This window comes from Pelodiscus sinensis, chromosome 5, assembly GCF_052426305.1.
Source record: "Pelodiscus sinensis isolate ZL-2025 chromosome 5, ASM5242630v1, whole genome shotgun sequence".
Taxonomy (NCBI): domain Eukaryota; kingdom Metazoa; phylum Chordata; order Testudines; family Trionychidae; genus Pelodiscus; species Pelodiscus sinensis.
Genome location: NC_143056.1, coordinates 12,609,656 through 12,627,972, shown reverse-complemented (window position 1 = coordinate 12,627,972; position 18,317 = coordinate 12,609,656). Strand labels below are relative to the sequence as shown.

The 18,317-nt window shown below is 42.3% G+C and overlaps 1 protein-coding gene across 9 annotated transcripts in view; it reads right to left on the bottom strand.

The window, feature by feature from the left end:
• LRRC9 (leucine rich repeat containing 9) overlaps window positions 1-18,317 on the bottom strand; it is a 110,220-nt gene that overhangs the window by 52,013 nt on the left and 39,890 nt on the right. For 8 of the 9 annotated variants that reach the window (XM_089778321.1, XM_089778324.1, XM_089778323.1 and 5 more), the window contains 9 exons: window positions 17,600-17,708; window positions 14,430-14,562; window positions 12,859-13,005; window positions 11,557-11,678; window positions 9,071-9,283; window positions 6,529-6,648; window positions 5,101-5,292; window positions 2,330-2,455; window positions 1,141-1,281 (listed from right to left, as the gene is read on the bottom strand). In XM_089778321.1, the coding sequence (XP_089634447.1) occupies window positions 1,141-1,281; window positions 2,330-2,455; window positions 5,101-5,292; window positions 6,529-6,648; window positions 9,071-9,283; window positions 11,557-11,678; window positions 12,859-13,005; window positions 14,430-14,562; window positions 17,600-17,708 (1,303 nt within the window). The remainder of the gene's footprint in view (window positions 1-1,140; window positions 1,282-2,329; window positions 2,456-5,100; window positions 5,293-6,528; window positions 6,649-9,070; window positions 9,284-11,556; window positions 11,679-12,858; window positions 13,006-14,429; window positions 14,563-17,599; window positions 17,709-18,317) is intronic. The other variant, XM_089778322.1, reaches the window with a different exon arrangement.

Sequence of the window (18,317 nt, the reverse complement as noted above, 5' to 3'; positions counted from 1 at the left end):
CCTAGACATCACAAGTTCAGCTAACAAGCTTATAGCAACATATTAATTCTGGGGGCTGCCATCCTGTTTATGTTGGCACATTTAGCTTGTTAGGAATAACTACCTGTATTAGTGATAACATGTTTAATTGGCGATGGGCGGAAATGCTGTGTAACTGTCTTAGACCACTGGCTTATGTGCATATCTCACTTCCGCTGCTAGACCTATCAAATCACTTCTCCTCCGTCCATCTGCTAACTATATAATCTAATGTATGTTTTGGTTAGGTTAGTGTGCTCTGGGCTAACTACCTGGTCCGCACTCCACCAGCACTGTGTGAACCAAGAAATCCTCTGCTTGTTTTCACCAACACCCTGTGTCCGGAGATTATTCCCAACATATTCTCTTTTCTGTCTACTATGACATTCATTTTGGATAAGATTTTTTCCTTCCTCAATAACATATTATATCCCTGTATGACCCCTACTTAATTCTGGTGTCACAAAGTGTAATGTTGACACCATATACTGAAATGTTGGTTCTCTTGGCAATATCTGTAAATGTGAATTCCTTAATGCACACAGAGTAAAACACTATGCCCATCAGCAGAAATGTGTTTTCCTCTAGCTATTTTATACTCTACACAACAAATTGAACTGACAGAGGAGCTTTTAACCTTTTATTCTTGGCAGATTAACATGATTTCAGAGGAGAGGTCAGACCATGGATTATGACAGGCTACAATGAACTCCGATCTTCCTATATAGTGTTCCATGGCTTTAAATTATGTAATGGAGTTGTAGTTGTTGGCTGTCATGCTAAAGAAGGGCCAATGTATATAGCCCTGAAATTAAACCTAACACCTTTCTTCATGTAATATGGTCTCAGTATTGAAAATACTGTGCTTCAACACTGAATATTTGAAAGTTTCAATATCCTGCCAAATCAAAAGAAAAGACCTAATATGGTCAGAAGATTGTAATCTGATATGGAAACTTTTATGATTTTACATTTTTAACTTCAAGTACTAGATTACATTTTTCAGTGATCAAAAAGATACATGGTTAATTAACATGCATGAACTCAAAACAAAAAACAAAACAAACATATGACAGATAAATCTATGTCCTAAGGCATTACAATTAATAGAGACAGCCTTACCCTAGGATACCAGCTGCTATTGAAATGTGTCTGTGAATCCAACTTGTTCTTGCTAATTTGACTCAGAATTTTGGCATAAGGATGTACACTAAGAACACGTGGCCTAGTTTCATCAGTCCTAGAATGTTCTAAGAGAGATGCCTGACAAAATGAAAATACTTCATAAATAGATAATACAATGGTATAAATAATGCACAATGTCCACCGCATAACATGAAGAAAAAGGCTTTATGGCTTACAGTATTCCAATCATAAAGAGATGGCCATATCATATGTTAGTAGATCTAATATAGCTGAAATCTAATAGGTCTAGTAAATCTGGCATATGTTAATAGATTTCATCCATTTCTAATTTGTATTACTCTAAAAAAAATGATCTGGGCAAATTGTGAGGCCCTTACTTTGTGTTTGATCAGTCCTTACTCCAGCAAAGTTTGATTCTAGTCAATGGGAGTTTGCTAGAGAATAGACAGCGTAAAACCTGAATAAAGAATGAAATCTTGGCCAAAATCTTTGAAAAACAGTGTAAATTAATTTAACCCCCTTTTTTGCTTGCCACCATCTGAAATACCTTCTCCAGGCTTGTAAGTGTGGCAAGTTACCCAGGGTTCTACAGTACAATATTGTTCTACAGTACAATAACTTGCATACACTATTGCTTCATCATATTCCAGGACTTGTATTATAACATAGCAGTGTCCACACAGTGAATTAGTGAGTGGCAAGATGGTGTGCCAGATCACACTCTAGCTTGCTGCACACTAACTCACCATGTACACAAGCCTTCAGAAGCCTAGGTAGTTTTTTCTGTTTCTTGAGTTATCCTTTTTTTCATTTGGCAAACATATTTAATTTCCTGTTTTGACTAGATATGAAATTAACCAGTCATTTTAACAACCTTAAAATGATATAAAATCTAGCATTATGAAATCTTTCACCATGTAGCATGATCATTACCAGTATCAGCGAAGCCAAGTGAGAACTAAGTTTGTGAAATAACTGCTGCTTCACAGCTAGCTGCTGAGAGTGCAAAATGCGGCATTTTTACACACACAACAAAACTAGATGATTTTAAAAATATGATTAAATACAAATTTTGAAACAGAAGTCAGATTGTATGATTGTGCCTAACAATTCTTGTTTCTGATCTTGCATTTGCTACAAGTTACAGTAAAATGGAACACCAAACCTGAGTAATCTTTGATCCAGCAATAAAACACAAAGCAGCTGCAACCTCTGCTTCGGTAATCTGGACTCCATCTAAATGAGTAAGAGCCTTTAATCGGCCAATGACACTCAAACGCAACGAGGCTGGCTTGGAGGAGAAAAAAAAAGCAAAGTGAGACGATTTACTTTTTAAAATTATTTATACGGCTACATAAAAAAAGGACATATGATTCCTTTTAATCCATTCTCCTCTCCTGTTATGCACATTAAGGACTAGACTGTGGTCCATCCTCCTTGCACAGGGAAGTAAAAAAGAGGGCATAAAATGTGCCTCTTTAATGTCCCAGATATGCCTATCATGGATAACAGTGTAGAATGGGAAGCAGCCTCCACAAGGTTATTATGCTCTCTCTGCTCATCTGGATTGGGAATGGATGAAAAGGAAGGGGAATGGGCTACGTCTTGCCATCCTGTACAAAACTATAAGGAATGACATACATTTGGGCTAGGTTTGGTTACACTGATCTAATGTGGCACCCATGTCAATAAATTACTCTGGATTTACATGCATGTATAAGAAAAAAAACTAGCCCTGAAGGATTGTAGTTCTACATAGCTATGGAGGACATTAAAGGTACGTCTAGATTATATGCCTCTGCCGACAGAGGCATGTAAAATAGGCTACCGAACATAGTCAATGAAGTGGGGATTTAAATATCCCTGGCTTCATTAAAATAAAAATGGACGCCGCACTGTGCCAGCTCAGCTGATTGTCAGCACAGCATGCGAGTCAAGACGTGTGTCCGTTGACAGGGAACGCCTTTGCCGACCGATCCTGTAAATCTCATTTCACGAAGCATAAGGGAGCGGTCGGCAAAGACTTTTCTTGCCGACCGATCCGCGTCTGACTGCCGTGTTGCGCCGACAATCAGCTGAGCCGGCACAGCGCGGCAGCCATTTTTATTTTAATGAAGCAGGAGATATTTAAATCCCCACTTTGTTGACTATGTGGGGTAGCCTAATTTACATGCTTCTGCTGGCAGAGGCATGTAGTCTAGACATACCCTAAGTGTGGTACAATAACAACAAAGTTGTTAGCACCAACTGTACAAGTCAGAGGCTTGCAAGTACTACAAGGGTTATTACAGGCAAGGAATTTGATGACCTCAGAGGAGGTGAAAAAGAAGCTCAAGAGATTTGGAAATGTCAGTCTAAACTCAAGGTAGAACTACAATCCTAACTATGATAGAAAAATATTTTAAAATTCCCATTAAATAGTGCAAGAAAAACAGATTGGTTAATCATACTGGTAATGAAAGTGAGTAATAACATCCTTATTTCTGGCTGCAAAATATACTTATTAAAGCTACCAGAATAATAATTACCAATTTCATATTTATAAAGTAGATGGGGACTATGTGCCTGTGCATGGCAGAAAGAGTATGCACATCCTTTAACGAGGCCTCCAAGTATTCAGGGGAAGAGGACTACGCAAGTAGTCAGGGAATGGATGGAGAGGGAGTGAAATGTACTACATTTTGGATTGCTCCCCCATGTCACAGCCAGCACAGCTATGCTGCTACTCTGGGGAATGGGTGTGTCACCAAGTAGAAGGTTGGCATTGTACATTTTCCCTGAGACTGAGGGAAACTGTCTCTGCCCTGTCCCCTCTTTCACTGGCCAGTAGAGCTCAGTAAGAGCAGTGGGGGCAAAGGTTATTTTTTATGGCTGGTGTAGACCATCCGTAAAGTTGCCACCTACTAGAACAGGCCTGGGCAATAATTTTTGCCCAGGGGCCACTTCACAAATTTTTGAAGTAGCCCCAGGCTACCCCAGAAGGGGCGGGGCCTAAACAGAAAGTGGCGGGGGTACCCACCCCCAGACCATTATTGGTCTGGGGGTGGGGGAGCCCATTTGCTCCCCTTCCCACTAGGCACCCATGTCCTGGAAGAGGCCTGGCACACTCCCTCACCTACAGGCCAGTCAGGGCCTGGGAGCGGGGAAGCTTCTTCACACCCTGCGAGGAGCACATGGCACTTCAAGGTACCGTGGGCTCCTTGCAGGGTTGGGGCAGGGCAAAGGAAGGGCCTTTTCCTGACTGGCCTGGGGGCGGGGGAGCACACAAAGTCTCCTCCGCTCTCTTCCCCCCTGCCCTGCCCTGCGAGCAGCACGCAGCGCTTCAAAGCTCCACATGCTCCTGGCAGGGTGGGAGGAAGCTTCGCGTGCTCCCCCACCCCAGGCCAATTAAGGCCTGGGGGCTGGGGAGTGTGTGAAGCCTTCTCCGCTCTGCCCCTGCCATGTGCTGCTCTCAGGGTGAGGGCAGAGCAGAGAAGGCTTCGGGCGCTCCCCCGCCCCCAGGCCTTAATTGGCCTAGGGGAGCAGCAGAGCCTCCATGGACCAAATTCACCCACGTGACGGGCCAGATCCAGCCCAGGGAGACCCTTGTGACCACCCCTGTACTAGAAGCAAAGAGACGCATTATTCCTCAGAGTAGTGTCACTGAGTCACAAGGCTTCTAGGGGCCACTCCAGCAGCTTATGCACAACCCCTTGCTCAGGACTGTGTAGAAAGTTAAAGGGGCTTGATTTCTAGTTACCTTAGGGCTCTGAAAGCATAAAGAATCCATACAGCGGGCATACATTACATATACCCCCACTTTAAGACCTCTTACACAGTGAGAGTGGTGTAAAAGGGCCTCCATGTAAATGAGAACCAGGTCCAAAATTTAGCATTATACAGGCTAATTGTTGTTATGGTTAGGTTTTCCTGAGACTTTTAAGCACTGACACATACCTTATGCCATGGGTTATGTCTGATATCAAGACTGAGCAAGTTTGAAGTGTGTTTACGTAATACACTTATTTCCTCTCCAGTCTTTTTCAGCTGATTCCAACTCAGGTCTAAATACTTCAGTTTGCTTAAACCTCTAATACCTTCCAGGGTGATCACATGGTTGTGGCTTGCATCAAAATACTCCAGATTGGGCTGCAAAACAGTACTGATTTGACAATAATTGCACAGAAAAAAGCATAGCAAGGAAATATTTGATAATAAACTTGATTTTAATAGACATTCCTACCAAAGGCATTGTTGTTCAGATTCAATGCCCAAGATGCCCCTGACCCAGCAGCAGGAAGTCCGCCAAGAGAAAAGTCTGGTTAAGCAATCGAACCTTTAAAGGCATATCTGAATCCAGCCCATCCTGGACATCTCCTGATCCATCCACTACCTGAGAATACAGTACAGTTTTCTAGTTTTCTTTTTCAGGGTGAAATGCATCCCAGGTGTGCTCAGCCATGCAAGGCCCTGTACACCTCTTTAGTCAGAGAATGAGACAGACAACCACACGATTTGAGAGCAGTGGGATCTACTGCGAGTCTTTAGAAGGTGGCTGAAGGGTCCACATCTTGTATACCTCATGGACAGGGTGACTCTGTACTGACCCCAAACAATACAAAACAGACAAGTTATGATTTTGGTCACATGATCTAGAATCACCCAGAGTCAGTGGCCCAGAAATCCTGCGTAGGGGTGCTTAGCCACTACACTAGAATGGTAACCCTGCAAGAGCAGCACTGTGTGGCCAGGAGGTAAATGCCATACTTCCTATCCCACAGCTAGAGTTCCGCTCCAAGTCTAATCAGTTGTATGTTGTTAATTGTTGCATTTGATATTATTATTATTATTTATTTGCATTAGTGTGGACACTATAAACATACATAGAAAGAAACAGTTTCTGACCTGAAGCATTTACAATCTAAACAGACAAGAAAGACAAAGGATGGGAGGCAGGAAGTAGAGAGAGGAATCCTAAATAACAATAAAACCACCATCTAACTCTTACAGAGCAATTTCCAACTTCAGATCTCAAAGCACTCTAAAAGGAGCTAGGTATCATTATTCCATTTTACAGATTGGGGAACTGAGGCAAAGGAGCCGAAAAGACATGCCTAAGACCACTAAGCAGACCGACTGCAGAGCCAGAAATAGAACTCAGGTGCCAATCCAGTGCTCTACCTACTAGTCCACACTTCCTACTACAAAGCACAAATAGGAACAAAGGTTCTGTTCAAAAGTAGTGAACTTTAACCATTAGGAATAAATCAGGCTTGCTGCCATGCAACTGACAAATATATTTAAGTCATACACACAAAGGATTTTTTCAATTAAAATATTCCTTTAGTTTAATTTTCTTTAAAAATGTAGAGCAATATTTCTTACCAAGTGGTAAACATCATCTAAACAAGTAAATTCATTGAAGCTGACAATAAGTTTTCGAAGCCCTGTCAGTCTAGAGATGTCCCGCAGTTTGCACAGGCTGTTCCCATGTAAATTCAGAACCTAGGTAAAAAAATAATATTACAACTCTACTATATACATAGTACATACAGACAGACAGACAAAAATGTCTGTGAATCTGTTTGTTCAAGAACTCATCAAGAGCTAGGACCACCAAATGTGGTAGGCGGCTTTCTCTTATCCTAACTTAAAGCAAGGTCAGGGTTTGGTTGTGGCAAGAAAACGGGAAGTGCTGAGAATGTGACTGTTTTCCTTAACACGGAAAGGGAGGGGCATAGAGAGAAAGAACATGGTACAAGACCGAGTATGTAGCCCCCCCTGCTGGACCTTGGCTGCAGCATCAGGGAGGAGGAGAGAGAGAAGGCCCGGCAGCTGAGGGAAGGGGCTAAGGAGAGACAGAAGGCCCCTGGCAGCTGGGAGGGAGGAGAAAGCCCCACTGGATGGGACCCCCTGCCCTGAGCCCCTCCTCACCCCCAACCCTCACTCTTGCACCCCCACACCTCTAGCTTTTTGTCCTACTCCCCCACCCCATATCCCCAAGGCCCTACCCTGATGCCTGCAACTCCACACACCGCCAGCCCTGAGCCCTGAAGAACCCAGGCTATAGCAGATAAGTCTTCAAGTATACATACACGTTCTGGGCTACTCCATCATTGTTTTTCACCATTAAAGAGCTTCAACTGCTAGTGTGTAAGAGTAAATGTAAAATTCTACAGATTATGAAAAAGGCTAAGAATCACAGAACACTAGAACCGGAAGGCACCTCGAAAGATCATCAAGTCCGGTCCCCTGTCCTCACGGCAGGATCAAGCACTGTCTAGAAACTCTAGATGATCCCTGATAGATGTCTATCCAACCTGCTCTTAAATATCCCCAGGGATGGAGATACAACCCCCCTAGGCAATTTATTCCAGTGTTGAACCACTCTGACAGGAAGTTTTTCCTAATGTCCAACCTAAACCCTCCTTGCTGCAATTTAAGCCCATTGCTTCTTGTCCTGTCCTCAGAGGCCAAGGAGAACAATTTTTCTCACTTCTCCTTGTAACACCCTTTTAGATACTTGAAAGCTGCTATCATGTCCCCCTATGCAGCACCATGGAGAGCTCCATAGGGAGAGCAATTATGGACTCTGGGACTTGAGATACATGCCCTGAGGTAAGAGCAAGAAGCGGTCACCAGTAAGGGTAGCTCCAGAGCCACCACTCTATCCAAATAGGGAAACAAAAACTGAGACACAGAAACAGAGGGATACTAGCAGAGGACACCAGAATGGGCCCGTTAGAGGTATGCCCCGGAAGGGATTGCAATTCACACCAGGCCGAATAGCCGAGAAAGGCTTAAATTGAGACACTGCAGCCACATGCACTTGACCAGATGGGAGCCACCCTGTTACAATTTCGTTTATTTTGAAGGATATTTGTTCTTCAACTCTCCCCTCTCTCTGAAGTAACAGTAGGATGGGATGATGAAGACTCAGTTCAGAAATGTTTTTATTGGCCCATTGAAAGGGATCATGGTAGGATCAAGGGAGGACAGTTTCCAGTCCTTCCCCAGTAGAGCTCTTGTTGATTGGTGAGACTGATTTGGAAGACTGACAGCTGGAAACTGATCCATGCCCAGAATACAGCAAGGGGGTAATGGCACCCAAAAGAGAAGAGGATGACCAGATCTATTGAAGCCCAGTTCTCAGGAAGGGGAGTTAGGGGTGAATGCCAGAGGTAGGGGAGAGCTGTTTCTACTCCATCAAAGAGACAGGAGCAGAGATCAAAACTATTTAATCATTTGAAGGGTCAAATCTTCAACAGGCTACCTGCATCATGTTTGTATAGAGAGAAATAGTAACTGCAAATGCAAAACAGCAGTTAGATATGTAAATGCATGCAGAACTCCTTTAATTGCATATTTGCATAAGGGGTTTTGTGAGCACATCAGTTGCAATGATATTGAAAATCTGTCCATTGTTACGGACTGCCACAGTCACCCCTTCCCTGGATATATATTTTTCTGATGTCAAAACTGACACAAAATCTTTTTAAGAGCAATCACTACGCTGATACAACCATAGAGCCAAGAAAAGACACACAATTAAAGCTGGCACTTTAGGCCTTAACCAGGGCTCACAAACACTTTTTTACACATGATTTCAATGGCATTATTCTCAGTTTATACAACAGAAGGTAAGATCAGAATCCTGCCCAGTATATGTAATTTATATTTTTATGAAAAACAAATGGCATAATTTAAGAATGGAAGACCTTATTCTGATGTCACACTAGTTTTAGATCTCAAATTACTCCAAAAGCCCTTCACTAGTGTAAAACAAGTACAATACAAGGATCCAGCGCAATTGCTAGCCTTAACTTGTGCCATCCTGCCTTTGGCTGGTTTAGGAGGTAATGTGAATAATATAATATGGGTTATATAAAAAACTTCTCCTGTTGTACATGTAACAAACTATACTCACCACTATTTGACTGTAAATATTAGCCTTAGCAACTGAAAGCACTGTCTTTTCATCCAAGCAAACAATTTTTGGTCTGGCTTTTACTGTAGGCTCCATGTTCATAACTTCATCATCATGTTGCAAATCACCAGACAATATAAATCCTTCTGTATCTTTCTTTCCTTCTTCTACAATTACATTGCTGAGTGTAGAAAACAGGGACTGAACTTTGACCTATGCAAAATAATATTTGTCAATATTTGTAAATTTCTATTTTAAGTTAGGTAAATTATTTAAAATTGCATAGAAATATACAGAATGTAAAGATGATTTCCTAACTCTCAGTAATGCAGCACTTTCAGAAGATTACAGCAGTGCTTTTGATTGCATAAGAATTTAAAGATTTCATCAAGCTATGAACAAAAAGAGTTTATGGGCCATGTCCTGTCACTAGATAACTAGTGTTATGTTGAAACAACAATGCAAGTGTCTACACAGCCATTCCATTATTTTGAAATACAGTAATTTTGAAATAACAGACAGCTTATTCCAAAATCTGTAAACCTCATTCTATGAGGAATAACACCTATTCCGAAATAGCTATTTTGAAATAAGGCGTGTGTAGAAGCTTCACTGCTACTATTTCAAAATAGCCCCTCACCAGAGCCATTCTAAGTTATTCCTCCCCCATGTCTCCTGGGGCTCTAAATCGAGAAAGCACATCTACATTAGAGAAGCCTGCCTCTGACTAATTTTGAGGTTTCCCTGCAGGGTAGACGTGCTATTTCAAAATAAGCTATTTCAGAATAGGTATTCCAGAATAGCTTATGTTGAAATAAGCGTACAGTGTAGATACACCCACAGAGAACTTATACTGAAGACAACAGACATCTGCTTCTTTATTCAAACCCCCAAAGTCCAAGCACTGAAATAGTTAACTTTCCAGTGAAGGAGAGCTAGCTGCAGACTCACCAGAGCCCATCACTACTGCAATTGTTTTTGCAGTGGCCTGCTCAAATGTGACTGAAAGGGCAAATCTTCCCCAGGAGCTGAATACTCTACTTTTGCCACACACCCTGCTTTTGCCAGGTAGCGAAGGTCTAGATCTGAGCTGAGACCCCTGCACGATGGCAGCAAATTACCCAGCCACAAAACCACAAGGCCTGTCCACTATGTAGCTTATAAACATTAACATAAAAGCTTTTTTAACTGAGAAAAATCCTGGTCAGGACCCCAACCAGTAGCAGAATATCTATGCATGCTTCAAAACTATATACATCACACATTGAAACAAAATACAATAAAAAATTAAGGATTCCATGAAGCAAGGTTTTGAGCACTATCAAATTTCATTCATTCTAGTGTGTCATGACCTCAAAGGATGGCACATTTAGGGAGGGAGGGAGGAGCTAATTTTCAATTGTGCATCATTGCACTGCCAAGGGTTCGTTTAAGTCTCTGCGTCTTTCCTGCCACACTTGATAATGTTACAAAATAAGAGTCTGAGCTAACTCTCATTGCAATATATGAAAGTTTCTCATTCACATCAATGGGAATTTTATTAGGCTTTTTAGACAGTTGGAGGGGACAGAACCTTGAACTTAGATCATATCAGATAATGTGAGAGGAGGAATAATTTCAACTAGCTGTTTTTCTCTTAATATTTGAGATCTGTTGCATAAAAAAGCCTCCGCCTGAGCTCACTAGATTTATATACATGGATTTTCTAAAGCTACACCAAACCGTAAGGTCTAAGGATTTAAACTAACTTATTATGATCCTTATCAATCTTTGCAATCTGTGTAACTCTCAAACTTACTGTAAACTGCAACTTTGTAACCTTTGTAACATGCAGCCACCTTGCTTGTAACTTCCCCTAAGCTGCATTCTCCCCTGAGTGAATGGAGAGAGAGTGTGAGTGTGTTTGAAGAAGGCTTGCAACAATGGACCACATGGCAATGAGTCATCACAGTCTGGGCATGCTCTCTGCTGGATAAAGGGAAGTCTGGGCATGCTCCCTGATGACAAGGTGAATGAGTCACAGGAGCCATTCAGACACTATATAAAGAGAAGAAGCACATGTGAGACTCTCTTTTTCCTTCCCCTGCTCCTGAGAGGCTCCTCTCCAGTGTCTCTCTCTCCTGACCAGCTTCCCCAGCCATGATGAGCAGACAGACCCTTCAGGATCCACATGCCTTGGCTCCTTCTGCAACCCATATGTCTGTATAAGTGTGTGAGTGCCTGAGGGCAGGAATGAACGGGTGTGAATGAGTGAGTGAATGGAGGGGTGTGTACTTGCTTGCTTGTCTATGTGTATGTGTATGTGAGAGAGAGAGAGTTCTATCTTCTTCAGCTTAAACCTTTGGTGGCTGCTTTCTCCTCTTTAGTTCTACCTAGTGGAAATAAACCCCTACTAGTGTAACTCTGGGTGGTCTCCAGTGAGAATATTTTTTAAGGTAACAAGATCTTACCCTCTAACATCCTATTAGAGAAAACAAAGTTCATACCAATGTAGTGTACTCAAATTCAACGAAGTATTCAGGCAAGACCAGCTCATGATCAAACACAAACCACTCACACTGTCGATGGTGGCAGCCACAGTTTCTATGCTCCATGGAAGAATACATTTCTACAGCAAAAGAAAAGATATAAACATAAGTGGAAGGAATAAACAGAAGATTGTTCCATGTTCATTGCAGGTTGTAATGAACAAACATTTAGGAGCCTTGTTGCAATGTCTAAAAATCTTACTTCACACCTTTGTTCTTGCGCTACATATTCTGGGAGGGCAGTAAGGTAAGCAGCACAGCTGACAGGTTCCTGAATAAGTGGGAGGTAACCTCTCTGGGGCCATTACTCACTCTTGTGCTGGTTGGAAGAGTGGGCAAGCAGAGGTGTGTGGATTGGGCAAGAGATTTGGCTCTATTCTCTGCCCCCATCCCCAATATTCCAGAAGAAATATTTTCCTGGCCCAGGCCAGACAGATCATTTCCCCTCCGAAGTGAGGAGGGAGCCAAGGAAAGAACTGCAGCTGTTCTGCATGGCAGCATGATTGAAAAGGGAACTTTGCTTAGGCCCCCATCGCACAGACTGCTACACTGTACTGTTACCCAAACCTAGATTATTTCATGGTACAATCACCTGTGCACAGAAGGACAGATATAATCACATCCCCTGCACATAAACAATGGGATTGCTCCTTTCTGATATTCCAATGACTGCAAATTCCCCTGAATGGACAGGGAAGAGGTAAAACCATGGCTTTGTTCCCACTCTGTAATTTCCTGCAAAGTTGGTCAGCCTCATGAAGCAAGCAGGATTGGCCAAAGATTTTTGTACTGTTCACATTATATGTAGTACACAGATAGTGCAAGTGATCATGACTCCCTCTGAACACAATACAGCATATGTCTTAGCATTAAAGGAATTCTCCTTCTGCTCAAGCAGAGATGACTTGGGGATTTTAATGATGAAGGTGTTCCATCTCCACTGAGGTATGTATACATGGACACACACACACAGACTTACTAGTGGTGGAAAAGCACAATCTGGTTCTTCATGCTTTCCTTTGAAAACTCTGTGTGAATTAAACTACCATTAGTAATCATTAAAACAGTGAACATCTTTTATTATCCTCATTAACATTACTTCGAAACACCATGCACTTGGACTGGGTCAAGACAATATTCTGAGTTCCTATAAGAACCAAAATTCCACGACAGGCTCCTAAACGTATGAAAGACAGGGCTTAGAATACAACCCTGACACAACCTTCACTTGGTGCTAAGAACAGCCTATAGATACAGTACCCTCAGCAGTTCTAGATGTACCACTTGGTAAATGTTTCTGAGGCCTGAACACTGAATTAGCTCCTGGATAGTTGATTTGATGGATGGGATCTCTTTCACGAGCTGGAACACTACGTCCAAGAAAAACTTTTGCAATTATGAGTTTCCCTAAGAATGGAAAGAAAAGACGATTAATGATAAGACAAATCCAGTATAAACACAGGGAACTAAAATAGATTGTATCAAGTTGGCCAGAACATCAGGAGACTACCCTCTGGCCTAGCAGATTAATGATCTAATAAGTCTTTCTTCTCAAAATATACTTCTGATAATGTATTACCAAAACAGTAGCATTGGGCTAAGATTCTAAGCAGTAAACTCAGAAGTACAAGTATAAAAGAAGATGGTGGGAGGAATCTGTCCTTAACAGATCACCCTTTTGATGTTCCTTCACACCAGTCCAGACCGTCTAATAGGATTGTTCAGTCAGTCTAGCAGTGGTCAGCTTTTTAGCCTTCTGGTCAAGGTCTTGGCTATTTCTCCCCCTTTCAGTCTCAAGTGAAACAAAGAAACTATTCAAAGTCAAGTATCAGAGAGGTAGCCATGTTAGTCTGAATCTGTAAAAGTGACGATGAGTCCTGTGGCACCTTATAGAGTAACAGATTTATTGGAGCATAAGCTTTCATGGGCAAAGACTCACTTCGTCAGGAGCATTTGACGAAGCGTGTCTTTGCCCACGAAAGCTTATGCTCCAATAAATCTGTTAGTCTATAAGATGCCACAGGACTCCTTGTCGCTTATTCAAAGTCAGCAAAAGAAGCTAAATAAAGGGAAAAATAAAAAAGACCACACCTAAAAGCAGTTCTAGCCAGGATACTGGCCTCTCTTCAAAGAGACCCTGGGGGAAACCATGGTCCAGTCCCTTCAGCACAAGGTATGGGATACAATCTCTTCTCCCTTTTAGCAGTGAACTTATGCTTCCTTTTAGTGAGGGCAGAGGCTCCGACAGCTATCAGGCTTCTTTCTGGAAGCTGGGAAGCTTAACGAACAGCTTTCTTCCAATGCTGTCCACTCTTTTTAAACATTTTCACTCCTGGCATGACTTGCAGACCTGGCTCAGAGGCACTTCTCTAGCCTAAAGAAGATTCTTACCCACTTTTGTACTGGTGAAGGATTGATACATCATGTCATTGATGACTGTTCCCTCAGAGTGCCCTGTCGTGGCTTCATATTAACACAAGCCCTCTATTTTTCCCCTAACTCCCTCTTCTTTTGAGCCTAGAAAGGTTAAGCTTCATCTAATTAGCTTCCAGATGGGAGTGCTCTCTTAGTTGCCTCTGAACCTGCCTGGGAGTTAGCTCCAGGCCATCATATGTCTTGGTGGGGTTTCCTAATAGAAAGGGCACGTGGTTAGATTGGAGCAAGTCTTCAGGATCCCTTCACAAAAAGACCCGTATGTTTTGTCACAACAATCTACTGTATTTACAAGACTTTCTTGTACTCACAAGATAAAACACTTTGCACTGACTTATAAAATGAGCCTTACAACTATCAGTGAGGTTTGAAACCACCTTTCCAAGGTATTACATTACCATGTATGAATGATTCCTCAAGATCATTGCTATTTTTACATTCATCCTTGGTTTGTTGCAGCAAAAATTCTATTCTGGGACGTTCACAGACACTTAGACTGTTAGAGAGGAGGACAGCGTCTCTTCTTAAAAGCTGCAAGGATAAAAGTAAAGTCTAAGTATCTTTATTTGACAAACACCCCCTGTAAAAATGTCAAGACATATATCCTTACCAAGCAGCTTTACCAGATGCAAATGAATTAAGGAAGGGGAGACGAGTGGAAGGGGAGAGGAGTAAAAGGGAAAGGAAGGTTTATTTGTTTATGATATCACAATCTAGTCAGGATAAGAGAAGGAGCAAAGAAAATTAGATTCTAAACACAGAGGAATCATATTTTTCTTTAATTCTGAACAGCACCTAACACAATGGGAGAGGCAACTCTAACTGGTGCCTTTGAGAACTTCCACTTTCTATAACAAAAAAGCAGAGAGGGAAATGGCAAAGAGCAGGCTTTTCCCAAAGATACAATACCACTACTTAAGGTCTTCACAAAACAGAAAAACAGGGAAAGGCATGGTATTGGTAAGGCAGGCAAAATGAGGATGCTGTGGAAAAGAAAGCTGGAAGGCTGTCCTATTTCATCTCTCTACAATTTTCAAGGGTCAGAATGAGAAATTTTTACCTGTTAATTCTGTATTAGCAGCTTCTTTCCTCATTCATCACTAAAGGGATAATGATCCTTATGTGTGGCATTCAAGACAGCCCAATGTTTTTGTTGTAGGCTCCAAAGCTAAGCTCTGCCCTTTAGCTCAGATTGCAAGAAGAGTTCTTTCAAGGCTGCCGGAACATTCCAGCAACTGATTATCAGCATTAAACCTGAGGCGGTATCTGAGCCTTTAGCTATCATCTTTGAAAAATCACGGAAGACAGGAGAGATTCCAGAAGACTGGAAAAGGGCAAATATAGTGCCCATCTATAAAAGGGGAAATAAGAACAACCCAGGAAACTACAGGCCAGTCAGTTTAACTTCTGTGCTGGAATCTTGCTGGAAGGGCATAACAAGTGGGGGTTCCGCAGGGGTTTGGGTCCGGTTCTGTTCAATATCTTCATCAGCGATTTAGATATTGGCATAGAGAGTACGCTTATTAAGTTTGCAGATGATATGAAGCTGGGAGGGGTTGCAACTACTTTGGAGGATGGCGTCATAATTCAAAATGATCTGGACAAACTGGAGAAATGGTCTGATGTAAATAGGATGAAGTTTAATATGGACAAATGCAAAGTACACCACATAGGAAGGAACAATCAGTTTCACACATACAGAATGGGAAGTGACTGTCTAGGAAGAAGTACTGCAGAAAGGGATCTAGGCGTCATAGTGGACCGCAAACTAAATATTAGTCAACAATGTGACACTGTTGCAAAAAAAGCAAACATGATTTCTGGGATGCATTAACAGGTGAGTTGTGAGCAAGACACGAGAAGTCATTCTTCCGCTCTACTCTGTGCTGATTAGGCCTCAATTGGAGTATGTGTCCAGTTCTGGGCATCACATTTCAAGAAAGGTGTGGAGAAATTAGAGAAGGTCCAGAGAAGAGCAACAAGAACGATTAAAGGACTAGAGAACATGACCTATGAAGGAAGACTGAAAGAATTGGACTTGATTAGTTTGGAAAGGAGAAGACTGAGAAGGGACATGATAGCACTTTCCATGTATCTAAAAGAGTGTCACAAAGAGGAAGGAGAAAAATTGTTCTCCTTGGCTTCTGAAGATAGGACAAGAAGCAATGGACTTAAACTGCAGCAAAGGAGGTTTAGGTTGGACATTAGGAAAAACTTCCTAATTGTCAGGGTAGTTAAACACTAGAATAAGTTGCCTAGGGAGGTTGCGGAATCTCCATCTCCGGAGATATTTAAGAGCAGATTAGACAGACATCTATCAAGGATGGTCTAGATGGTACTGGCTCCTGCTGAGAGGGCAGGGATCTGGACTTGATGACTTCTCGAGGTCTCTTCCAGGTCTAGTGTTCTATGATTTTTCAGAGTTTGTGTGTCTGTCTATCTCCCCCAGCCAGGGGATATTGTTGAAGCAAAACAAGCTTCTCTGTGATTAGGCAGCTAACAAACAGCTTTATTGATCAATAAAGCACAAAGTGAGCCAAACGTGGTCCCAGCAGAGCCGGGCCCAGTAAGGCTGCTAATATAAACAATCCTAGTATCTTTATACCCTTAACCAAACAAGTCTGACGTCAGAGAATCCAATTACAGAAATCATCAATTAAACTTAAAAAAGCAAAACTGTTATCAGCAAGATAGTGAGCAGGTACTAGGGAGTGAGGCTCCCTTCTTAACCAGCTCAATTAACACATTCCAGTAGCTCATCTTGCAGGCCCCTGACCTGGGGCAAGAGAAAGTTCACTCACTGGTGTACATGCAGAAGCAAGAAGCTGAAATGGTTTCTGTTATACAAGATGGCTTCTAGCTAACTATGAAAATGGTTTCCACAAAATGCACCCCCTCTCCTGGCTGTACTTGCTTCAGCTGTAGCAGCCATGGGCAGGTGACCTGGCCCCAAGATGCTGCCTTGACAGAGGGCTGGGGTTGTCTTCTCTCCCCGAGGCAGCCCGCATACTGAATCCCTCATCTCCAGCCCTACCACATAACAATGATTTAAATTAAGAAAAAAAATGCTTTTTTCAGTTAAGGATCCAGACTACCCCCAGTAAATGTTCTAGATAAATTATAAGACAAACAGATTGGTAGAAACTCAATTGCTAACTTGTTACACTGCTGGAGGCAAAGAATCTGGCACCTGAGGTGAAGGGTAGGAATTAGTTCTGAGGCCTCCATCAACAATGGGGGCATTGACTATTCTTGATGAGTGAGGAGTAAAACTGTGAAATGGAAAGCAAGGGAGCAAGGAAAAAAGAAGGGGGAAAAAAGGCAGGAAAAGGGGCGCTGAAAGCAAGTTTCAAAGCACTGATCATTCTTGTGCCATGCGGGACAAAGCAAAGAAGGAAGTGGAGACAACAGGAGGAAGGTCAAGAATAAAGGGAGAAAAAGGGGACAGATGAGTGGGACAAGGGTTAAGGACAGAAGGAAAAAGAGGGGAAAGGAGAGCCACACTATTTAAGCCACGGTGAGCTGGGTTATCCACTACTAACCCATAGCTGTGCAGACTTGATCTCACCTTGTGCTCTTCCACTGCCTGGAACCCATCCTCAAGCACTTGTAGTATTTGCTTTTTCTTAACTGGCATGTGTGGGTCAAACACATAAAAGAGACATTCTAGCATCTTCCTGGAGTTCCATAACAAGAATAAGAAGCAGGAAAATATTTCAGTGTTTCTGTTTCAAAAACAGTACGCAGCCTAAATGAAGTAAGTTCTTTATATAATGTTCACTGGGGCTGTGTCTACATTGGCACCCTTTTCCGGAAAACGGATGCTAATGAGACACTTCGGAATTGCAAATTCCGCGGGGATTTAAATACCCCCTGCGGCATTTGCATGAACATGGCTGCCGCTTTTTTCCGGCTCTGGGGTTTTGCCGGAGAAAAGCGCCAGTCTAGATGGGATCTTGCGGAAAATAAACCCTTTTCCAGAAGATCCCTTATTCCTACGGGAGGTCCTATGGAATAAGGGATCTTGCGGAAAAGGGTTTATTTTCCGCAAGATCCCGTCTAGACTGGCGCTTTTCTCCGGCAAAACGCCGAGCCGGAAAAAAGCGGCAGCCATGTTCATGCAAATGCCGCGGGGGATATTTAAATCCCCGCGGAATTTGCAATTCCGAAGTGTCTCATTAGCATCCCTTTTCCGGAAAAGGGTGCCAATATAGACGTAGCCTAAGGGTATGTCTATGCTATAGATACATTAATTGCGTAGTGGAATTTGAACACTCTTTCTTTAA